At 41.4% G+C, this 25,099-nt stretch overlaps 2 protein-coding genes and 1 non-coding gene across 3 annotated transcripts; 2 read left to right on the plus strand and 1 right to left on the minus strand.

Annotated features, from left to right (window-relative positions):
• Nucleotides 1-996: 996 nt before the first annotated feature.
• trnae-uuc (transfer RNA glutamic acid (anticodon UUC)) lies at nt 997-1,068 on the minus strand. The gene has a single exon. It is a non-coding gene; the product is annotated as a tRNA-Glu (tRNA).
• A 519-nt stretch (nt 1,069-1,587) lies between these two features.
• LOC143330689 (proteasome subunit alpha type-5) lies at nt 1,588-5,580 on the plus strand. Its single transcript, XM_076747419.1, has 10 exons — nt 1,588-1,697; nt 2,000-2,050; nt 2,521-2,587; nt 2,707-2,833; nt 3,623-3,690; nt 3,778-3,885; nt 4,049-4,107; nt 4,222-4,324; nt 4,545-4,631; nt 4,836-5,580. The coding sequence occupies exons 2-10, from the start codon at nt 2,022-2,024 to the stop codon at nt 4,911-4,913; spliced, it is 726 nt and encodes a 241-aa protein (XP_076603534.1). The 5' UTR covers nt 1,588-1,697; nt 2,000-2,021; the 3' UTR covers nt 4,914-5,580.
• Nucleotides 5,581-6,249: 669 nt separating this feature from the next.
• On the plus strand, nt 6,250-24,362 carry LOC143335606 (sortilin-like). Its single transcript, XM_076755155.1, has 20 exons — nt 6,250-6,576; nt 13,344-13,406; nt 13,508-13,581; nt 13,689-13,791; nt 13,926-14,087; nt 14,247-14,320; nt 16,262-16,311; nt 16,402-16,529; nt 17,611-17,755; nt 17,996-18,151; nt 18,749-18,861; nt 19,108-19,210; nt 19,336-19,504; nt 19,623-19,807; nt 19,891-20,080; nt 20,166-20,282; nt 20,856-20,964; nt 21,473-21,585; nt 21,676-21,802; nt 21,887-24,362. Exons 1-20 carry the CDS (start codon nt 6,271-6,273, stop codon nt 21,899-21,901), a joined length of 2,502 nt encoding a protein of 833 aa, XP_076611270.1. The 5' UTR covers nt 6,250-6,270; the 3' UTR covers nt 21,902-24,362.
• Nucleotides 24,363-25,099: the final 737 nt, after the last annotated feature.

Raw genomic sequence — 25,099 nt, forward strand, 5'->3', positions numbered from 1 at the left:
CTTGCTCTCTTGCTGTTTTAAGGCTCTTGCTTTCCCTTGGTTGCGACACTGGTTCGAAACCCATCAAACAAACTAAAGTTATCGTTTTAACTCAACAAAATGAATTTGAATTATGAATAGTGATAGGCCACTATTAGTAGGACACATTGCTTAAATCCAAAACGTGTATGATAATTTCATATACATAGATTCCTCTACTCAGGAGCAGCTATATTCTGATCAGCTAGAATACTAATAAATATATATATAAAAGAAAAGAAAAGTTGTAAAACATTCAATTAAATGAAATAATGTAACACACACAGGAGATATTTTTGAGGCCTTTTACTTTGAATACTTAACTTACAGTATTTCTGCACTTTTAAGTAAGCCTAACTCCAGTTTTGAGAGCAAAACTCCAAATACTTTGTCATAAATTGGGGTATTAGAATACTTTCCTCACCGCTGCTTGATCTCTGCATGTAATAATATTGATAGATATTAGATAGGTAACAGAGCAAAGTGAATCATATCAGAGTCTTGGTTTTGGAGACCTACACCAGGGTACAGCTTGGTACTTTAACATCATCAGTTCAGTGAGGTGACATTTCATAAATCAATCCTCGACACATGTTACCTCTCTATATATATTTATGGACAAATTTGGCCCATTTATGCAGCAAAGGCGCTCAGTATCCACAGGTTTGCACTGCTACTGCCTGCACCTCTCCTCATTCAGCTCAAAGACGACACCCAGTGGCCGATTCCATAAAATGTTATGCAGAATCACTGTACAGTCATCAAGACTGTGCTGTATGTGTCTTTCTGCTTTATTTCTGGCTGTTTCAGATCGGTTTCTGCGTCGTGTCTTTTTATCAAGCTGGTTGACAGCAGCAACAGCAGCACAAGCAGCTGAAACAGTCAAGTTGGACTTTCCCCTCCTTGTAGCGCTGCCAGAGGATCCAGTAATCTTCGATTCCGAGATATGTAGGTAATTGCTTTTACCTTAAAAGGTAGTTCCCATACCGGGAGTCGAACCCGGGCCGCCTGGGTGAAAACCAGGAATCCTAACCGCTAGACCATATGGGACTCACGCTATTTCAAAAATGACAGCCATTTGATAGAAAAAGACTTTGACATTACTGCATTTTGTATATTCAATATTTCAATTCGGCTGTGTATTGTCCTACTCAGTGTATGTTCTGTAACAGTGAAATGCCTATTCTGATTTTCTTTTTTGATTTTTCTAATCTGACTTCATGATTGGGATTTATTCTTAATCAAAATTAAAAGACACTACCGGCTAATTTCTATTAAACCCCAGCTACTATTCTGTGCAGGCGTTTGATTTTCAGCTATATTGCCAAACACTCGCCGGTATTTTCCGTTAATAACTTGGAAAACAATTTCAATCCGTGTTCTTTAATTGTACTCCTTATCACAATAACTTGCCCTGTCATGTGAAATGTTGATTGATGACTTTTTTTTATAATATTTATTTCATGTCAGTATCAAGTTATTTTGTAGCACAGAGCGTAACTTCTCGTTGCTGATATTTAAATGTAGTCATTATATAATGACAACACGGATCCTCAGGGGCAGCTCAGCATACGCGGAACGTTCGTTCTCCGTTTTATTCACAACCGGCCCGTTTAGGTGTTACACCTCAGACGCTTCCCCTGAAACAAGCGAACTCATTCAAGGGTTTGTGACTGGAGGTAAATGAGTCAAACAAGTGCATTTATTTAGAAGGCTGTAACGGAATTATTAATAGATCGACTCTTAAATATTATTATGATGTCCGTACACTGATGTAAGACTTCTATGAGCGTTTTCTGTGCAGTTGTTTATGTGATTAGCCGCGTCTGTTCGCTAGCATGCTTGCTCGGTATCACAGCTAACCCTAGCTAGCTAATCACCCGGTGTCACAGCAAACTCGAAGCAAAGAACCGTCCTCTCTTTTTAAAACGACTTTAAATCAGTCTAAGAGTCTTACATACACCAATCTTTTCTTTTGCAGGTCTCGTGTTAAACGTTAGAAGATGTTTTTGACAAGATCGGAATATGACAGGTAAGTGTAACACAAACTGCTTTGTCATTTATTGAGCGCTTCTCAGTGGGAAGGAGCAAACTTCGGAGGGCACAGTTGTATGAAGTTGTCTGTACCGGCAGTTTTTTTATATTTTGACTGTTCATGTAAGTACTTGAAGTACTTTTGTTACCAACCATTGGTATAACTGTGTAGCTGTTTCTTGCAAGTAACTAGCTAATAGCTAATCACCTCGCAACAAGTTACTGTGCTTTCACTTTCGATATCACTATTTTTTTTTAGAAACCTTTATTTAACCAGGAGATCAAATATGTTTCTCAAGAGTGTTATACTCAAGAAACACTGCTCTCAAAGTTGTGTCTTATTAAGTGGCGACATGAACCCAACTTAATGACAAATCCATTTATTTGTTTGCAGCACAAACCGTTTTCCACCAACACTGAAGTGATAACCATTATTAATAATTATAATAATTCATATCTGTCTTCTAGGGGTGTGAACACATTCTCTCCTGAAGGAAGATTGTTCCAGGTGGAATATGCCATAGAGGCCATAAAGGTGAGTATTACAAACTGCATCATTTCAGTTGATTAACAGTCTTCATCTGTGTGATATTTTTTATAAAAACTTGCAAACAAAACTCCTAAGTTTTCTCTGGTCTGGCCTTGCTTTCCCAGTTGGGCTCCACAGCCATCGGTATCCAGACATCAGAGGGGGTGTGTCTGGCTGTGGAGAAGAGGATCACCTCTCCACTGATGGAGCCCAACAGCATTGAAAAGATCGTGGAGATTGACAGTCACATCGGTAAGTGTGTCAGCTATCAGCTATACATATTAAATGAGCCTCAGGTTTGGATGCTGACTGGAGATGACCCCTTGAGTGTATTATCTGTAAGTTAATTTGAGAATGGCATTTGCTGGCCTCTGAGGGAAAGACCGGGTGAAAATCTAGCGTTGAATTTTAAATGGCCAAAAATAAAGGAACACAAAGGGATATTTAAAAATATAAAAGTAACAAAATGATAATCAAAAGTAGTAAATTAGTAGTAAGTTAGTAATTCTAAAAGGGTAAATGTACGGAGAAGCTGTTGTGTATCTTTGGAGTTGGTTTTGAAATTCACTGGCTCTTTGTTCCATCTTAAACTGAGCATTCAGTGTGAATCGTTATGTTTTGGCTTGACTTGAGGGTGTCACATTTCAGTCGTTGAGCCTACAACTATCAAAGACACAAGTTTTTTTCTTAACATTACAAAGAAAAGGCCTGTGTCATGTTGTTTAATTACAGGATGCTTGTATCCCCTGAGGCCCCTTCAGACACAGTACGACAATGGCACAGCTGCGCTCTGAAACCCATTATTTTCAGTGGTTTATGCCGCACCACAACATCTTTTCACTGCGTTGAACAAAGTGGTGTGTGCCCAGCACCCAAAGTGCAACTTGTTGAATGTGATTTCAGAGTTTGATCAGGGATATGATCATAATAATGTTCCTTCCAATAACATGCAATAACATAACGGTCGAGCTAACTGTTGTTTTAGGCTACACCATGAGCAGGACTTTCAGTTTCTTAAATTTCTTTCTTTCTTCCTCAAAGGTTGCGCCATGAGTGGCTTGATAGCTGATGCCAAGACTCTAATCGACAAGGCAAGAGTGGAAACACAGGTATGAATGCTGAGCACACTGTCATATAAGCAGTTCACTGACCTCGAGTTTAACCTGCCGTTAAATTGTGTACACATTCCTCATCAGAACCACTGGTTTACTTACAATGAGACGATGACCGTGGAGAGTGTGACTCAGGCCGTGTCCAACCTGGCGCTGCAGTTTGGAGAGGAGGATGCTGATCCTGGTGCCATGGTCAGTCACTTAGCGCATCTCCATGCTGAAACACTCATGCATTCAAACCTCAAGCCAGTGTGGTTTTTTTCATATTCGCATAATGTTCGGTGGTATTCAAGTGAACTAGCATAACCATGTTCTTCTGTCTCTGCTCTGTTCCTCCGTGCTGCCGTCTGTACAGAGTCGACCATTCGGCGTAGCACTTCTGTTCGGGGGAGTTGATGAAAAAGGACCCCAGCTGTAAGGAGGGATTACTGTTTGTGCACCTTACATATTTGAGATTTTAAACAGAAGCATGTTCACCTTTAATTCTGACTTCACAGAGACTTGACTGTTATCTGTTTGTGAATGCAGGTACCACATGGACCCATCAGGAACCTTTGTGCAGTGTGATGCTCGGGCCATCGGCTCAGCGTCCGAGGGAGCGCAGAGCTCTCTGCAAGAGGTCTATCACAAGGTACCGAGCACTGCGTGTTCATAGCTAACAGCAGATTGTGATGTTTATAAGCTGCTGCCTCGTGCTGTCTTTTTTTCAAGGATTTAATGGAACAAATATTCTAGAATATTTCAACCCATTTCAGTGTGAGTCGTCTAAAGTAGAGGAAAGTCATGCAAATCAGCCTGATTGAAGAGTTGTGTCTTTTCTGTTTGTCCCTCTCTCCCTGGGTAACTGACAGTCCATGACATTAAAAGACGCCATCAAGTCATCTCTGACCATTCTGAAGCAGGTGATGGAGGAGAAGCTCAACGCCACCAACATTGAGGTTTGTTCCTCATTCCTCACACAGTTTCTAAATACTGGCAAGGTGTTCGTAGACATTTGAAGGTTGGATTTGCATCAGTGCAGATATCCAGAGCAAACCACGTCAGTCGATTTATTTTGACTTATGTTTGAGAAAACTCTTACCTACCAGTGTTGAAATCCCCAGGTGTCATGCAGGCTTTCTTTATCTGTGTTTCCTCTGTAGCTGGCAACAGTCGAGCCTGGGAAGACCTTCCACATGTATTCCAAAGAGGAGCTGGAGGATGTAATCAAGGACATCTAGAGCAGAAAGAACTTGGAAGTCCTGGTTTCGGTTCTGGGCAGGAGAGGACGTGGAAGTACACCTGGGCTGAATGTCACAACACAACCACAACTTTTCCATCAGCACATTTTCCTTGCTGCATTCAGAGTTTTTTGGATTGCTAAAGAGGTTCCTGTTTGTAATGTGCTAATTTTTACTTCTTGTCTCTCAGTATCTGTACCACTGTACAGGAGTCTGACCAGCACTTACAACTGAGCGGCAGGAGAACAGTAGGGGCGGGGGGGTTATTTTTTGTTACGAATCAGTACTACAATTAAAGTTGTATTCAGAAAGTGGTCTGACTCTCGCCATTTTTGTGTATCTCTTGTGTTGTCTTCTTTCAGAGTGTGAAGGTTAAAGCTGGGGCTTTATCCTACACTGAGAAATGTACTTTGTAAACACTGAACACGTCACATCACATTACTCCTGCTAAAAATGATTGCGTTTGTTTCAACAGTGGACTCTGAAAGTCTGTCCACTGCCAAAGAAGATAGCATTGTTTAGTCATTCCTCAGGAACAAACACTTATGTTTTAGGGGTTTCAGATGCTGACAGTGTAATTACAGAGTAATTGTTGCATGTCATCCACCATCTCTTTCTCCCTTTGTTTCCTGTCACCAATAAAGGCAAATATGGCCCCAGTAACATTAAAAAACAAACCATCAAAGTTAATACATTCACAGTTTTGCTTTTATTATCAAAACTTAATTTATTCTTCTTTGCATCATTGAAAAATGCATTATTCAACTCCTTAATTTTCCTCACATGGCACACATGAATCATTTATCTCTTCACCCACAAAATGTCCTGGTTCATCGTCACAGTTTCCATGTATTAGAGTCATTTTTAATTTATTGAACTAATGGTAAAAGAAAAGAACTTTTGCTATTTTAACCGGCTGATTGCAGGTTACATTCCATTATGATTTATTCACATCATGTTTGATCCCAGAGGTGATCAGTTATGCTTTTCTCTTGTCTAATAACTTTTTACTGCCGTTTGTCTCCATAGTCAGCACCTGCTAAACCCGTGACTAAAAAGCCATCCAATATTTCAAAGCTTTTCAAAAGTGAACTGTGGGAAAAAGCTGATCCTCCAGACTGTTTGTTCTCTTTCTCGGAATCGTTAAGAGCTTCAAAGAAGAAACTGTCCATTGAAAAAAGGGAAAGGTTTCCCGTGTCTTTGAGCAGTCTGTCCACCAGGGGCCAGTTTGACACCAGAGAATGTTTGACATCTCCGTTGAGGAAGATTCCTACCGTCCAATGAGATCGCGGGTTATTCTGGTCCTGACCAATCTTCTGCCGCGGTGGATGAAGATGCATTTGATGATGAGGGGGGCATGTGGAGCCAAATGTTGGGACAGCGGAGTTGCTCGCCGAGTCCAAACTTGGGCAGTCTGATCGTGAACATGAGCCCCGTTTCTTGCATTTTGGCGCTCGGCTTGTTTTCTTCTGCGCTGGCCGCAGATTTCCACGAGGGAGAGAAGTTGTCTGATATGAGGAGGCTGCAGAAGGAGTTCGGCAGTGATGAGGAGCGACAAAGTTCAGAGAAGTCGGAGCTGTCGAGACGCAGCGCAGGACTGAATGAACAGACATGCACAGCTCTGCATGGAGTGGAGGCAACCCTGCAGAACAACACCCACTCTGTAAGTGACTGATTTCACTTTGAACCCGCCATTAAAACATGAAACTCTTCGCAGAAGTGCAGCAGTCTTTGTTTTCCTGAGTGTGTGTTAATTCAGTCTCTGTGTGTGGTCACTCTGCACATGAAGTCCAGACTGGAAACAGCTTGGACTCAGACAGACACATCAGCCTCTCACAGCTTTCAGTGCTTCAGTAGTTTTGAAGAATCCTGCAGAGAAGCATCTGTGGAAGTAAGAGGCGAGACGATTAATCGATCAACGGAACTTTATTCTGCAACTATTTTCATTATCGATGTTTAATAAAAGTCAGTTTTCAAGCAAAAATGCCAAAAACGTGAAGGTTCAAGCTTCTCAGGCGTGAAGATTTTCTGCTTTTCCTTGTCTTAAATAGTATTAATACGACTGTATTTGGGTTCTGGTCCACAGAAAAAGCTATTTGAAGATGTCACTTTGTACTAGAGGAGATGATGATGATGATGATAATTTTTGTAGAGTTTTCTGACATTTCATCAGCCTAATGGTTGATTGACTAAGTACGCCACAGAATAACTGACAGTGAACAATATAAATTAGTTGCAGCCCTAATAAAATTCTCTTGAGTGACACTCGTAAACTTTGTTATGAGGGTTTAAAAGAATGAATCACTGTTGACTATTGGGGTGATTTATTTATTTATTTATTTATTTTTTCCATCACAGTCATTTCGTCTTTAAAATGTAAGAAAATAGTGTACTGGAGCACAAAATGTCCTACTGGCACTTCAAACCTAAAAGACATACAATTCAGAGCTGCAACTATGGATCATTTCCATTATCGATTGATCTACCAGTTACTGTCTCGAGTAATCGATTGATTGTTTAGTCTATAATATGTAAATAAGAAATGCCATCTGCAGCCTCTCAAAGCCAGTGGTGGCATCTTCAAATTGCTTGTTTAAACAGTAAAAAACATCTAAAGAAATGCAGTCTATCGATTTGTTTTTGCTGAAAGCGGAGAATGTTTGACATTTTTAGGTGAAAATAACTGAAACAATCGATTAATCGATTGTCAAAAGAGTCAGAAATTCATTTAGTTTTGACTGGACTAGACTAATTGGCTAGTTGGAGCTCTAAACTAATTTACAGTGATACAAAACAGAGAAAATGAGTAAATACTGGAGAAGATGGAATGGACCAATATTTTGCCTGAAGAACAGTTTCAATAATCTCTTGTCGTAACAGATGCTGATTTATTTCCTGATGATCCGTGTATTGCTTCCAGTCTGTTACACTCGTTTTTAATTGATCTGCGTTGATGCAGCTTGTCAGTCTGGGTCAAACACATCCGGCCTGCTGAATCTGAGATGTCACACTGGGTGAATGGCGATGTGACAAGAGAGACTCATAAATATTTAGTCGTGTTCTTCCAGTCCGGTACCAGACAGAAGAGTCAGGTGATCATTCAGGCTGAAAGAGCTTTCACAGAGGAGCAGCTCTTGGTGTTTCTCTTGCGTTCTTGTACCTGTGAGATCAAATGAAATCTTTCTCATCTTAACCCTGATCCTACCTTAGAATAGACCAAACAACACCTTGTGTTATTTCAGTGCTGAACATGTTGTAATAGGAAGCACAACAAGAATAACCCAGATGTCCAGAGGAATGTTCAAGAATAACAACCCTGGTCCAAAGCTACAGAACTCGTCTTCTGTTGTGTGTGTGTGTGTGTGTGTGTGTGTGTGTGTGTGTGTGAGTGAGTGATGGAAGAAGTGGACGTTACATCATTTCTGTGGCTCAGACACCTGGACTAGCTTTTGAGCATGAAAACGATTCGGCGTGCTCACAGAGAGCAGACTCCTCCCGTCTCTTTGGGCTTCTCTCCCTCACAAACATTCCCCATGTTTTTTCTGCTGGACCTGATCTGAGCGCCAGTGTGGACGTAAATCTGAGTGTTCTGTTATCAGAGCCGCAGGTCTGATCAGACAAGGTCGCGAGGATTTAGATCAGTAGTCCACACTCTAAATGAGCAGATCAGATAAGTCTAAGCCTCTCCTACGCTTCTTTTTGTGCTATTTTGGGCCTAATAGTGTACACAGGATGTGTTTTGTCAGCCAGCCCAAGTTTCGCCTCATTTTCTCTTTTTTTGTATGTTTATGTAGCCTAAGGTTCATTTAGCTGACTCTGTCTGGTTTACAAACTAGCTTGCTGTTTCTTTTTTTTCCCCCTTCTCCTCTCTCCATCCTGTCCTCCATCCCCTCTGGCCAAAAAAACGTGGAGAAAAACATGCTCTGTTTTCAGGGTGAAGCGTAACTGGGTCGCAGCCAGCTGTTGGAGCACCAAGAAAAGCGGCAGAGTTGATGTTCCACATGGTGAGAGAGAGAGTTATGGAAAGTATGGGTTTGTTGATGTACAGGGAGAGACATCCATTGAGATCAACAAACTAGTGAAAATAAAGAGGCATTTGTAGGCTTGAACTTGAAGTTCTCGTCTTTGGTGTTAGAAGGTGGAGAAATGCTAGCAGGTATAATGTTTAGCATGTTCACCATCTTAGTTTAGCATGTTAGCCTGTTAAGATTTGCTAATTAGCACCAAACACAAAGAACAGATGAGGCTGATGGGAATATTATCGTTTCTGCAGGCATTTGACCATAAAGTGAAGAATTGGACTAGCGTTGCAACAATTAATCGATTAATCGATTAGTCGTCAACCATGGGATTAATCGCAAACTGTTTTGATAAGCGATTAATCAGTTTGAATGATTTTTTAATAACAAAAAGTCACATTTCTAGCTTCTTAAATGTTGACATTTTCTGGTGACTCTGCTCTTGTATGACACTAAACTGAATATCTTTAGGTTCTTTTAGGTTTCATCTTGGGCTTTGGGAAACATTAAGCAATGTTTTTCACAGTTTTCTGACATTTTATAGACCAAAGAACATAATCAACAGATTGATTGACAATGAAAATAATCTTAAATTACAGCCCTAAATCGGACTGTTACAATGTTGACACGATGATGGCGCGAGCTGAAGAACTGGGGAAAGATAATTGATGTTACCATCTCACAATATGATTACACATTATCATGTCAGATTTACCGTCCCTCTTGCTCCCCCCATGAACGCCACCTGTTGCTGATTGGCTGGAATAGTGTCGTGTGCCTTGGTTTGAGCTGCTTTGTTTGTTTCCCATTTACAGAGCCAGGCCTGTGTACAAAAACCAGATTTTTCTTCAGGCGCACACAGAACCGACAGCTAGCAGACCGTGAGGAGACACTGGCTGAATTTCAAATTCAGTGACTATCAACAGTGTCTCTCCAGAATGACTCACCCCAGCTTTAAGGAATCACCAACTTTATTACAATTGATCCTGACAGGAATATGAACATGTGTGCCAAATTTAACAGCACTCCATCCAATAGTGGTCAAGACATTTCATTAAAACTACAACTAACTACAGGAAAAGTGAGGGGGTCACCAAAAGTGATTAAGATTCATCCTCTGGGCACCATGAATGTCTGTGCAAAATGTAATGACACCTAGTAGTTATAGTTCAGTTATATTTATATATATAGTTAAATCAAGTCAATAAATAATCAACATGATTAGTTGCAGTCTTGCACTTCTGTTGTGGTTTTCTTGAACAATAGTACTCGAGTAATACAACCCAGCTCACGTCTCTGCCTGCAGAACTGAGCCCAGCATCAGAGGATCGCTCCCCACAGCCTCATGTGTTAGATCAGAGCCAAGAGTGTTTGACCTCCTCCTCTGAAGTTTTATGTGTGCAAACAGAGCTGCAGCAGAAAGGTTAAAACCCAAAGCAGAGGGAAGAAGGAGCTCATTGTGTCGGGTTGTGACCTCTGAGAGAGGACTTCACTGTGCTCCCACCCACCAACACTGTGTCCTACTGAGTCTGCGTGGATGCGTGTGTGTCTGTTCATGTACAACAGTGTGTGCAGCATTGTTGATTACTTTTGAACATTCAGTGTGCTCACACACCTTCAAGTCTGAATGTGTTGCGGTGTAAATGGTTCTGAGAGCAGAAGTCGACCCTTGCCTTCATCACGTGATAGAGGATGAGGTCATGTCTGGTTTGTGAGGCCACATCCAGCTGGGTCAGACAGTTATCTCTTGATCTGTTTCTTTTTTGCTGACTAATAAGTATCTCTTCTTCCCTTCACCGTCTCCTTCTGCCCTTCTGTTTTCCCCATCACAGAACAGCACAGAGTCATCTTTAGCTTTACATTGCCTCCCTTTTCCTTTCCCAGCCACACGATCTGGCTCGACCTTCCTCCAGTTGGATAAACCAGCACTTTCACTCAGACACAGCTTTCTCAGCCTTTGCTTTAGCTGATCTGCTTGTTTTCTAATGCTGTTGCTGATTGTTTGGGTTCCAGACTGGGTGAACTGTAGCCGGTCAGGTCAGCATCTGTCCAGTTAGGAACAGATGTGGAAAACAGCCCGCTGGTTATATTTAACACAGGTGTACACGCAGCTTGCAAAGGTCTGATCATAAGACAATACACAACATGAAACCTGCTGACCTGCAGTGGCCTGCTGTCACTGGGACCAGATTTTCAAAGGGGTTTTCTAAATTGGATTTCAGGGGCCCATGTTTCTGTAGGTCCTTGCATGCCCTGAAAGTGGCTGCTGTGGTTGAAGGTATAATGCTCACTATGCTCACCACTGTAGTTTAGCATGTTAGCATGCTAACATTTGCACCAAATGTAGAACAGCTGAGTCTTATGGGGATAATATTTGTTTTGCAGGTGTTTCGTCATAAACTGAAGAGACTAGATAACTTTTTTCCTGCTGTTAAAACTGTCTTTTCACATTATGTGCGTTCTGATTACGTCCAGATTAAATGCATTCCCTTTGTTGCAGCATAACATTTAAACAATATAGGATAGCCCAACTGATTTTTGTTTACTATGTTTGACTTTAAGTTCAGTCATCATTTTTAAACAGAAGTACATTTCCATCAGCTGTACTTTGTGTTACTAGCAAGTGTTAGCATGCTAACACACAAAGCTACAATGGTGAACATGGTAAACAGTGTACCTGCTTAAAACGAAGCACGTTGACATTGCGAGCATGTTAGCACGCTAACATTAGCATTTAGCTCAAAGTGCTGCTTTGCTTAAGTCCAACCTTCCAGAGCTGCTAGCCTGACTGTAGACTCTCGGTCTTTTTAAGTGTTTTTACATGAAGCCTTAATTCACATAGTATTTCAATTGAATGTTATGAGGCACAGAGAGAATAAATTAAATTAACTGGCAAAACAACAACATCAGTCACCGACGTAATAAACACACTCTAACAAGCCAGTTAAACCTTAACGATGTTAATCATGATAAAGCTCAGATAAGCAGGCTAAAACCAGGAAAACGCTTTGTTTAGAGATATAAAATGAATATTGATGCTTTACCTGCTTCTTTAGTTGCCACCAGATCACAATGACTCTGACCACTAACAGTTCTGCATCATAAGTAAAACTGGATTCTTACATCAAGTGCTGCTAAAACCTCAAATGTGACCCTGGCACTGACATTTAAAACTATCCACAAGCCATAATAATGCCTTACCATAGTATTTTTTATTTGCCAATTATGCGGACAATTAAATCAATGAAAAGGGAGAAGAGCAGGGTAGCTGGGGAGAGAGACAAGTGATGTGTAACAATGCTCCAAGGACAGATTCGAAGCCAAAACATTGTGGTTTAAAGGTCTGAGACTGTTGGAAACGTCATGCTTTACGTTTTTTAACTGATCAACAGTTGACTGTAAAGGAAGGGCGGAGAAATTTGTCCAACAGTCAAGTGATCAAGAGCTGAAAGAAAAGATGGATGCAACGAGGGTGTGATGAAATGATTAATGTAGAGGAGAGATGGAAAGTTGTGTTCACACAGTTGGACAGCCGGGCCGGGCCAGTTTCCACTGGACCTATTTACAAGGAGTTTCCAGCAGGCAGACCTGGCCCTCTCCTGTGGCTTTATGGAGCTGTATGCAGACTCTCCAGGGCAGGGCTCACCTTGTAAACATCTCTGCCCTGCCAGTAACAGAGAGGAGGAGAGAAACCTTCCTCAGATTCCAGACCAAGTGAGCTGTGGCGAAATACGTTGCTGAAATGACCAAACACTTGAACGTCACTCTGAATAAATAGACTGGAATGTTGTTTGCAGTCAGTGCGGTTGTGAAACAAAAGTTCAGGTCCGAACTCTTTCTGCCCATTACCTCTCATGTTATGTAGCACAGAGTTATTGATTTATTCGAGATTTTATCTTGAACATTAGCCCGTAGAGCTTATTAATAAATGTGTGAAAAATAACAACATTTTTGCGTTTTTTTTTTTTTTTTTGCGTTATTGTCTGAATAGAATACTTCTAATCTACATTTAGTGTGTGAGCGTGTGCGTGTGTGTTTTTGCTGTGCTCGGGGCATCAGTAATTGTCTTGTTCTCCGGCCTCAGCTTTGTCATTTAGGCAGGAATGTAGGTCACACACACAGAGTGCATCCAAATGGCCGAGTTACTTTGGACAGTAAGGACAATTCATTCTGTGCTCTCAGCTGCTGTGTCTAGTGTTCAGTGAGTGACAGAAACGCACACACAAACCCTGTTTTGTGTTTTTATAACTCTGGAATCTCGTGGGTGTTCTTCAGTTGATGCCCTGGCACGATATTAAGCAATATCACATGAAACACATTTCAAATAATCCTGTGTGATGGTAGCCAGGAAAGATTTTGGTACAAAAACTCATTTATTGATTTCTAAAAAACACTTTGCTTTTTTTTCCAGTTTACCTTCAAAGTGAGGACCATGGGTTCACTGTCACTGGCCTGGGTCGGAGATGGATCAGGAGTGAGTGAAAATACACGACCGTAAATGGAAAAAAAAAAGACCCAGAGAGAGAGAGTCCATGCTTTTACAGATGTTGTGTCATCCCTGCTCTCGTCTCCCAGGTGCTGCTGGTCTTGACGACCTTCCATGTGCCGTTGTTCATGATGCGCTTTGGCCAGTCTAACCTCTACAGGAGGTGAGGAATGCCTGCTGTTTGATGCCACATTAAATAGACATGGAGCAGTAAATGAACTGTCACAGCCGTGGTCTGAGGGTCTAACTACACCTTTATCTCTGTGTCAGTGAAGACTATGGGAAGACGTTCAAAGACGTGACTCACCTGATCAACCACACCTTCATCCAGACTGAGTTCGGCATCGCCATCAGTCCCGACCACTCTGGCAAGGTGAAGAAGCAGAAGATGGAGACCTTCACATACAGACCCTGCTTACACCTTACATGGGATTGTGTGTTTTGTGGTTTGTTTCTGTAAAAGTACATACATTTGATCTGCCCTGATGGCTCCTTTCTGTGTTTTAGGTGATGCTCACTGGTGACGTGTCAGAAATCGGGGGGTTTAGACTGTTTCGCTCGCAGGACTTTGGCATGACCTTTGTTCCAACTGACCTGCCGTTTGAGCCGCTCATTCAGATGCTGTACAACCCTGGAGACTGCAACATGCTTGTGACGCTCAGCATCACGGTAACAGCATTCATGCTTTAGACCAAACCACTCTTCAAATGTCAAGTTTGTGTCAGCTGAACTCTGGACTGCTTCAAGCTACTACATTTTTGATTAGGCACAACTGCATGCTCAAAAGTCATTGAACACTTTTTTACTGACTAAGCCTTTTCCCTCCAGTTGGACCTGTGGCTGTCTGAGGACTTTGGCGCCACCTGGAGGAAAATCCATGACAGTGTTTGTTTGGTCAGATGGTGAGAATCATCCTCCACATCATCTGTCAGTTTTGTAATAAATTAGAAATACCCACAAGACATGTGGGATCTTGTTGGAACTGAACTGGTAACAGATGGCATAATGAAGAACCAAGACAAACATTAGGGCCTGCAGGAAAATGATTGAGGTGGGGAGGAAGCTTGAACCTTACATAGCCCAAGTCACACAAGTGGAATTAGCAATTGGCAAAATTATAGTTAACATAACAATTGGTGTGCCTCATTAACCCTGCTCTTTATTTTTGAACCACAATCTACTAACTAAGCAGCTATTGAACATGTATAATATTATACAACCCCTATACAATACAATACAATACTCTATTGAAAACAGTACAAAAACAATATATTTAATGTTTCACCTCATCAGCTTTATTGATTTTTGTAAATATCTGCTTCTTCTGAATTTGATGCAGCAACATGTTTCAAACAAGTTTGGACAGGAGCAACTAAAGACTGGGAAAGATGTGGAATGTTCCAAAAACACCTGTTTGGAACATTCCACAGGTAAACAGGTTGATTGGTCACAGGTGATAGTATCATGATTGGGTATGAAAGGGGCATCCTGGAAAGGCTCAGTCGATCACAAGGAAGGATGGAGAGAGGTTCACCACTTTGTGAACACATGACTGTATAAAGGATATTACTACATGGATGCTTTGTAAAACTTGGTAAACACCATTTTTATTTACGTTTTACAGTGTCCCAACTTTTCTGGAATCGGGCTTGTACGTTAACTGTTTGTGATGCATGTAACTTTACTGTAGTTCTGTTATAGAATAAAGCGAAGGTGACTATTGGCTAATGTAATGACGCACTCCATAGTGAGATGATCTCTAACTATAAAGATCTGCCGTGTGTCAAACACCAGTAGTTTGGTCCTATTAGCGGCTAGAAAATAAAGACTTAATATGCAGACATGATTGTTGAACTCTGCATATGGCAAAATGCATCTTTATGATCGATGGCACACACAGTAGTAAATCAGTGAACAGTGAGTCTAGAGAGAAAAGGATTAAATTAAATATTTATCTGAGGTATGGAAAAATTAAAACCCGCTCCTGTTCAGACAGCCCTCCCCTCAACAAAAGAAACCACACATAACCCTCCCCTACTCTAACCCCATCTTCCTGTCTTATAATTTTCATGCAGTCCTTTTTTAAATGTTTCACTACCTTTTACACACATGAAGACTCTTAGTCTAGCAGAGTGTGAACCCTCAGTTTCCTTTCATGTGTCAGTGAACTGTGTGTGATTGGTTTCGAGTGCAAACATAAAACACTGTCCATCACTGACAGGCTGTGTGTGTGTATATGTGTGTATGTATGTGTGTGTGTGTGTGTGTGTGTGTGTGTGTGACAGTGAGTGTTCTTTGTCCATTGTTGTTATTCCAGCTGTCTTTCTCACCACACTTTGGATCACTCTCCTGACTCTGGTTTCCTTTGGGCACCAGAGTTCACATGAGGTTGTGGTGTCAGCCTGCGGTTGTTAGCACTGCATTGTGGGAACACTGTGATAGCTCTGCGTGACCACAGCTGTCATTTAGGCCCCAACCTAAATTGACTGCAGAGCCAGGGAGCTGAGGCTGCTGTCAGAGTGAATCATGAGTCAGCAACGGCATTCTTATTCAGCCCACAGTCCTTGAACCAGCAGAATCTTTGCAGTGTGAAAACCTTCGTCCCGTTTGGCAGCGAACAAAACCAGAGAGGGCTTGGAGTGCGGCCCGGGGGGGTCGATGTGCTCCTCGCTCGCACAGCACTTAGAAGGAACCACAACCATAATCTGTGATCTGTCTATAAATTCCAGAAGTGGATTTACATTTGAACTCAGACGACTTTCAGATGTTAAAAAATGTGAGCACAATTAGATCTTTCCTTTCTCCAGATTCCTTCTTTCACTGTTCCTTTTTCTCACGTACAGGGGTCCAAAAAACAGCATCTACTTCACAACAAACTACAATGGATCATGCAGTAAGTGAAGACAATGTGGTCACCCGTATATATACAGTACATGTATCAAAGTCAGCAGTACATCTGGTAACTCCACTTTCTCTCTGTTAGATGACAGAGGAATGTTGGAGTTGAGGAAGACGGCAGACTATGGTCGAAGTTTCCAGACCATCGCGACAAGAGTTTACTCCTTTGTACTGGGAGGCCGCTTTGTTTTTGCTTCCATCATGACTGGCACGGTATGTGTGTGTGTGTGTGTCTTTGTGTGTGTGTGTGTGTGTGTGTGTGTGTGTGCATGCATCTGTTTGCTGCTTGGTCTTTCTTGCTTCAAAAAGCAGAATGTTTGCATTTTTGTGAATTTGTTTTTGTGGTGCATGCAGAATCTTTTTCTTCCCTGTCGGTGTATGTTTCTTTATAGACCTAAATGGTAACAATACATATTTAGACACCCAGTCATAATTCTGCATGAATATTACCTCCCTCTGTAAAGACTCAAAGGGTGAGTTCATCACCCCAAGTGGTATCCATCCATTCATGCCCCATTTGACTTGATTTAGACCTGGCATGCGATCTGTATCTGGATACCCTGACTGGATAAAGAATGACGCATGCTAACGCCAGCTGTAAATGTATGCAGTATGCTTTGTGATCGCAATGTGATCCGATCAGTCAGACCACATGTGGGGGTGGTCTGGCTCATATTGTGATCAGATCTCAGCCAGGTATGAAAGCAATCCATGCAGCGTGACCACTTTCTGTGAAGGCTGCTGGCTTAAGAGAAGAGGCTTAAGCTCCACTTGCTCGCTGGAACTAGCAAGTGTTCCCTCACAAACGGCAATTTTAAAAATGAGCAAGCTCTCATGGCAGTGCTTTTGTCGACCTGGGACGAGACGTGTTTGCTGAGTTCACCAGGTTTACTTAACTTATTTGCATATTGAGATGTGATCACAGTGCAATCCTGTGTAAATGCCAGTGAATCAGATGTCATTGTCTAGACATTTTTCATCCAGATACAGATGTCATGTTAATAGCATTTTTACATGCTTATATGATTTGTGCATATTAAACTCCTGCAACCACCCCATTCTGAAGCAGGGGGAAGGAATGTTCTTTGTTCTTTTGTGATTTAGGTGCACTGATCCTTTAACGTTCATCTTTAGATATGTTATCTAAGTTAATGAGCTGCATCTCTGACATTTTTGTGTGTTCTTCAGTGTTTACCTCATTTATTCTGTATCGGAGTAATGAATGTATAGCAGAGCCATACTTTCCAATTAACACTTCTCATTTTCCTCCAACTCTTATGTTTGTGTGTTTTAGGGTACAGAGCGTATGATCCACGTGTCAGTGGACGGCGGTGAGGTGTGGAACATGGCCCAGCTTCCTACGGTCAACCATGAGCAGTTCTACTCCATCCTGACAGCCAATCAGGACATGATATTCATGCACGTGGACGACCCTGGAGGTCAGAACCACTGACAGTGCTGATAGTGGTGATTGATGTTGATGATGATGATGTTGACAGTGTTGGTAATTACTCATGATGCTAATGATTAAAAATAATGTTGGTAATACAGACTAACCCTCAAGCACACTGCCGGCTCAGGCGTCCTTGACAAACATTCTGAAGCTGCAGAAGGTTGCTCTATGTGTTTTGTTTATGTGGTGTGTGTGTGTGTGTGTGTGTGTACACTGTGTTGGGCAGACTCCGGTGTTGGAACCATCTATGTGTCAGACGACAGAGGAGCTGTGTTCTCCAAGTCTCTGGAGCGCCATCTTTACACAACCACAGGAAGTGACACTGACTTCACCGCCATTACTTCACTCAGGGGCGTCTACATGACCAGCGTACTAACAGAGGGTGCGTCAACACACTGCGTAATGTGCTCTTACACATTTAAGAAGAATCTTCTGGCTAATTTTTGTCAACATCTTTAAAAATTTTATTATCTTTGCATTTCATTAAAAAACCTTGTAAAAACTGCATTTCGCACTGCTTTTACGCACATTAATTGACTGATTTCTGACGCCATTGCAAGGAGGGAGTTTTCTGTCTCTGTGCATTAATGTACAGTTCATGTAGGAAACTCCAGCATCCAAGCATGAGTCAGCTGCTGCTGTCTGCAGACATTTTCATTCAGCAAACCACCATATTTTCGTTGTATTTTACATCATGGCTGTCTTTGATTTTCTGACTGTGGAGCTTGTCAGTGCTCTGTGTTGGTGGTCTTCATTCAGAAAATCTTTGAATGCATGAGTGATTGATATCCTTTCTCTTACCATAGTGACATGAAGAAGAATCAGTCTAGAAACTCTGTGGGAAATATTTTGGAAAATTGTTGGAGTGTAAAGTTTGTATTCTGTTGTCTGCAGTCTAAGGCCTAAACATGCAAAAGTATCTTGTGGGATCCAATCATAACTGAAGTGAATGTTATCATGTGATTGTGTCCTTTTGCAGATGGTGTCGTGGAGACAGTGATCACCTTTGACCAAGGAGCAAAATGGCAGACTCTACACAGACCACATAACAGTCACTGTGACACTGAGACCTCCACGAACAGACCTAACAGAGTGAGACAGGCATACACACAGATTTATTTACAGTATATGTAAATATATACTTTTTTATTGCATGTGTGTGTATTTTGAGTGTTTTATGTCCAACTCTGATTCCATTCTGTTTTATTTATGTTTTGCACAGCGTCCAACCTTTTTGCCATCTGTGTTGCATGTTAAGTCTGTTTTGTTTTTTTTATCTGACGTGAGACAGTATGAGAGTCTGCAGTGAGCATTACCCTAACGACTGTGTCTTTACAGTGCAGGCTTCACATCCACGCCTCCTACAGCACCACCATGAAGATGAACGTCCCCATGCTGCCTCTCTCACAGCCAAGCGCTGTGGGCCTCGTTCTGGCACATGGTAAAAAAATTAAAAAACTAAAAAAAAGAAAGACACAAAGAAAAGCATAAAGATGTCCTTACCCAGAAATCATTTCACTGCATGGTTAAACATCTCATCAACGCCGTTGCCCTCTATGTTTCCAGGCAGCGTCGGAGATGCGGAGTCCGCCCTCTCCCCTGACGTCTATGTGTCTGATGACGGCGGCTACTCGTGGCAGTTGGCTCTCAAGGGCCCCCATCATTACGCTATACTGGACTCCGGAGGGGTACTGGTGGCTGTGGAGCACACCAACTCACCTGTCAATCAAATCAAGTGAATATAACTGAATATACTAGGCAATTTGTTTATTGTAGTATTGTTTTTATTTCTTTTTTTTGGACTTTGTCAACATTTAAGTACTTTTTTTTTATTTGCCTCCCATCGCTCTCAGGTTTTCGACAGATGAGGGGCAGTGCTGGCATACGTATAACTTCACCAGTGACCCCCTTCACTTCAGTGGTATGGACAGTGAGCCCGGCTCTCGCTCCATGAATGTCAGCCTGTGGGGCTACAGGAACGACTTCAGTAAATGGGTGGTGATCACCATAGACTTCAGAAAGCTCCTCACCAGAGACTGTGAGTATGTGGGAGAACACGGATGGTGACTGGTTGGTGTAACAGGAAGTATTTAGTGCATGTGTGTATGTGTTTCTGTGCAGGTACTGAAGGGGACTATGTACAGTGGCTGGCTCACTCTTGGGACCCCAGTGGATCTAATGACGGCTGTGTGCTGGGATATAAAGAGACCTTCTTGCGCCTGAGGAAAGACTCTGTCTGCTGGAACGGGAGGGACTATGCTATCACTAAGAAGCTGTCCCCCTGTCCGTGCACAGTGGAAGATTATCACTGGTGTGTTTTTGTGAAATACCAAAACAGATTGTTTGTCTCTGTGAATTTGTAAGAGCGCCATATGAGCTTCTGCTTTGCCCCACAGTGACTTTGGATATTACCGTCCAGAGAATAGCTCAGAGTGTGTGGAGCAGGAGGAGATGAAAGGCCGTCCTCTGGAGTTCTGTTTAAACGGGACCACCGAGGAGCTGCAGACCAGTGGGTGAGGATGCCCATTTTTATCTTGGATCTTCCCTCTCTCTCTTTCCTCGGCTGTACTTCAGGACACAAGAAAGTCAAACTTTATCGGCATGTAGAAATCGTGTGCATAATTATAGTAATGTATGCTGAAAGTCTTAGGTTATGGATTATATGATCAGCAAGCCAACAGTAATTCAGGTGCAGGCGCTGTAAGAAGCACCTCACTTGCAGAACCCTGTTACAGATTATTCACTTAAAGCTTTTGATTAATTGTCAAATGTTATCTAGGACTCCTGCACAAAGCCATTGTTCTATGAAGATGGAGTTCAAGAATAACAAAGGAAGTACACAGCACGTAACACGACATGATTAAAGGCTTTCAGAGTTCAGTCAAAGGTCAGATCTAGTATGAAAACACAAGTGTTGTAGTCTAATTCATGAAACAGGTGAGTCTGTTCCCGTTTCTGCTGCTCTTGTGCCTCTGCATCACCCATTTGTGGTATGAATCTTATCTTGAGTTTACCAGCTGTCTTGTTCAGCCCTGTGTCCCTTTTTTGTGTCCTTTCATGTCTCTCTGCCTCTTCTTACATTTAAGCTACCGGAAAATTCCAGGCGACCGGTGTGAGGGAGGATTCCAGCCAGACAGGAAGGAGACAGACCTGAGGAGGATGTGCACCAGCAACGCCCTTTATCCAAATTCTCTGGTCAGTTCTGCTCATTCTGAGAAATGGGCTGCGTGGGCTGAATGTTATCTACCTGGTTGCAGCATATTGGGCCATTCTGGAAATCAGTAGAGGAACCTGTGCCTGGAGGCGGTGTCAGGTTATCTAGTAGCAGTGTGACACAAGCCAAGTGTACATCCTGTAACTGAAGTGGAACCAGATCAATCTCAGATGACCTGAGCTTGATCTGTATTGTTTTTTTGTGCAAACACTAGCACAGAGTTACTTATTCAACAACAGGGATGGTGAATGGCCAATGAAGCAGAATTTGCACTAGTGTGAGACAGAGTAAGTCAACAACAGCTGTCCTTCCAGTTGCACACATGGGACTGTGTGAAGGTCCTGTTGACAGTGACTCAGTGTGTCAGGGTTCAGCATCCAGTGAGTACAGCTGACAGACTCCAGGTGACTCTTGTGTCATGTGGATGGTGTGTTTTCAAAGGTAATTTCTTCACATTTTCATCCCTTTCTGTTTCTGCAACTCTAACAGACTGAAAGCAGTACATACAACACTGCTGTCATAGTGATGGTTGTCATCGCGATCCTCCTGATGAGCGCTGTTGCAGGCGTCTGGCTGGTTAAGAAATATGTCTGCGGAGGACGGTCAGTTAACTGTGTCTCATCTCTCCACGCACACAGATACACAGTGTACACACTGCACTTGTGTGTGATATGTACCTCTGTCCTCGCCAGGTTCCTCGTGCACCGATACTCTGTGATGAGGGAGCATGTTGAGGCTAATAAAATAGAGGGAGTGGATGATATTGACACACACTACATGGAGACAGGAAAAGCACAGTACAACGAAGACTCAGATCAGGTATGTAACACTGTGTAAAAAGCCATATTTTTAGTTAAACTTGATGATCCGTTAACTCATAGGTGTTGTTGTGTCTCCCCACAGGACCTGTTAGAATAAGGTGGACGTTTCTCCCCACTCAAAGACTCATCGAGACTAAATTTAATGCAGTCTTTCATGATGCCAGGGCACTCCTGTTGCTCCCTCATGCTGATTAACATCTTCTTCTCACTTCTCCCTGTCCCCTGGTGGCTGGAGGACTCGGCAGCAACTCACATTGCTTCTTTGTGCCAGTTGAGTCTCCCACAAAAAGTTGCACCGGCGGTTTTGGGGAGGGGGACAAACCAAGCCCACAACAGAAGAAAGCCTTTGGGGTCCCCAGAGAGCTTTTGTTGTTTCTGTCACAAAGAGTTCTGCAAAGACCATCAAGTGTGAATATGTGCTCTGTTGTGCTCTGCGTGTTTCCCTCCATGCTGACCTGAGAAAAGATGGTCTTTCATATCGTGACGCACTGCAGAAGCACCACACAGAGGCTACGACTTATTGAAAATGCTACAAAGAGTTAGGGAACAGCCAAGCGCCAGAACACAGAAAGTAATAATCAGTATTTTAGCTTTGACATTACTGCTGTCAGTTAAGTAGTTTTTGTACTCAGTAAATCTGAAACTTGCGAGATCCAGTCCTGTTGTGCATGGTGGCCATTTTAACATTCATTGTCAGTTTTACCAGTCGCTACAATTAGCCACATTTATAAAGACTACTCACAATGAGTTACTTGTTAGTCACAATTTCCTCATTTCAATAACAACTACTGAGAGCAGCACGGCCTCCTTTAATGTTTCTGCTTTTATCAAACACAAGTAAAAAAAAAAATGACCAGCATTTGAACAGAATCCAGTCAGGTGATGCACTTTAGATTCAAACCTTTCAGTCAACTAATGGCTTTTGTTATACAACAGCAACAACTGTTTAATATGACTGTTCTTAGCAAACGCATAATAATTACAAATGTTTTAATACTCCAATATTATCAACATTTTTGTATCCTTTTGATTACTATTAAATAGTTTAAATTGCTTGACAAGTCAGATTAAAATGTAATAATTATCAGAATATAAAAGTAGGTACAAACACTTTTTAGACCGTTTTTATTCAAAACACAATAAAAGTAAATAGGAAAAGCCAAGTAAGTGACAGCTAGTGTTTATTTAGACAAGTTTGTAATTATTATTAGCTACCAGATAAATTATGATGACTAACAAGAAAAACAGTGAAAGAAGTCACCAAGAAATAAATGTCTTTTTAGTTTTTAGTGCCTTGGGAAACTTTGGGAATAAATGTTTTAAGGGCCTGCCATTGTTGTGAAGATATGAAATGTATTTTTTTATTCAGTGCAGCTTCATACAACCAATCTCTTCTGCTCCCCTGTATGTGTGGTGAAAATGAAAGACTTGAATTATTGCCAAAGCACTTTTATTGTCTAGTTTTCTAATCTCAGAGGTGAGGTTGTAGAGGTGAAACCTAACCTTAGCCCAGCATTATATGAGTATGAACGTAATGCTCACCCAAACCCTTTACTTGAACTTTCTGATATTTTTGCTCAACAGGATGCACCAGTGTGTTGCTGTTATTGTGTTTGTTTGTTTTTGATTTTTTCTTTTTTTGGTCTGATATTTCCCCCCATTAATCAATACCAATATGCATTTGTCTAATGATCTTCGTGCAGGTGCAGGCATAATCATCAAGATAATCAAGTGTTTTTAGAGGCCATGCTGGCTTGTGTCTGTTACTAATGTGAAAACAGAAAAACAGCCACAAAATGCTTTTTGTACAGCCAAATATTGGCAGTACGAACATTTCCCGAATTATACTGATACTGCTTTTTTAAAGCTACTATTGGCCAGTATTGATGAGATATTGGCACATCCCAATTTAATAACTTCAGATGTTGCAAAATATCCACCATAACAGAATGAATTTATCAGATGTCTGGTGGCCATGAAGAGTAGAAACTTTATTGAATGAATTGAGTTGCATCTTTTTCTAAGTAGACACTTCTATTTGAGTTGTTTAGATGACATGTTGACCGGCTACAATTTCCATTATCTGCAATGTAAGAGCTGTAACTTTTGACACGTGCAGGGCTCATGGCCAATGCTTGTTTTCTCCAGCAGAGTCAATAATATCCCAGCAAATAAGCTATTGTAATAAGCTGGCCTAATATAGAGGCATACTCTCAAGGACTGTTGGGTGGACTTTGTCAGATATGAAAGCAGCTTCATATGCTTGATGCTTCTTTATTTACACAGCTGTCAGTAAGAACAAACCCATATTACTGGATTCATTGATTTATTTTTGCACTGTATCTACAGATCTGTGAAAAGGTTGTGTTTGTGCCTCCTTGTACATCTAATGTTTGTTCAGTGTTAAGGCCGTTGGTTGTGATCTTCATTCCATCTCGTTCTCTTTACTGTTTGCTAGGACATCAGAGATGACTCTGAATTAAACTATTCTTTAGCGGAGATGTTTCCTAATAATGTTTGCATTTATTGAATGAAATAACACTTTCTGGTTTACATCAGCTCAGTTGTGTTTGGGTTTTGTTAATGCACCTTTTCCACAAATAGAATAAAGTCAAAGTCCTGCAATAGGAAATGATGTAAAGTATGTTTACAGCAGTATACAGCCTACTAAAATGTAAAAACTACAAGTAGATATGGTGAAGACGTGTTTTTCTTTATCAGCATTTCATTATTATTGCATCAATTGATGAGAAGTATTTTGGTTGGCTTACTGTTCAGTATGTTGCCGGTGCAGCTGTAACCTTGAAGGAGGGGAAATACTGTGCAAGGACACAGCGCCATCCTTCCTGCAGTCACAACATGCGATGGAGCTACAGCAAGGCAACAAACATGGGCAGACAATCACTATGAATTAAGAACAGGCACATTAAAAGTACTTGCATTAGTTGTCCACTGATTCATAGTGCTATGCTAGCAAATGCTTATAGAAAATGAAATTTTAGAACCATTTAAAATGAGGCACACTTTATAAAGGCTTTATGTATATAAGTTGTAACTACTGGCTTTATTAATAATTAGATATTAAATAGATCGTTTACTAATGCTCTATAGATAAGCTGTTTTGTCAGAAGGTGAAAAAAAAAATCTTTTTGTTATTATGGATTACAACTAATCAATTAAGCATAATTACTTATTAGAGCTATAAACCTGTCAGTGTAACAGGCATTCATGACCATTTAATTTCAGACAGGGCATCAAATTTGATGAAAAAAACGTCACATAAGAGTTTGTTCAG

This window comes from Chaetodon auriga, chromosome 2 (genome assembly GCF_051107435.1).
Source record: "Chaetodon auriga isolate fChaAug3 chromosome 2, fChaAug3.hap1, whole genome shotgun sequence".
NCBI classification, from domain to species: domain Eukaryota; kingdom Metazoa; phylum Chordata; class Actinopteri; order Chaetodontiformes; family Chaetodontidae; genus Chaetodon; species Chaetodon auriga.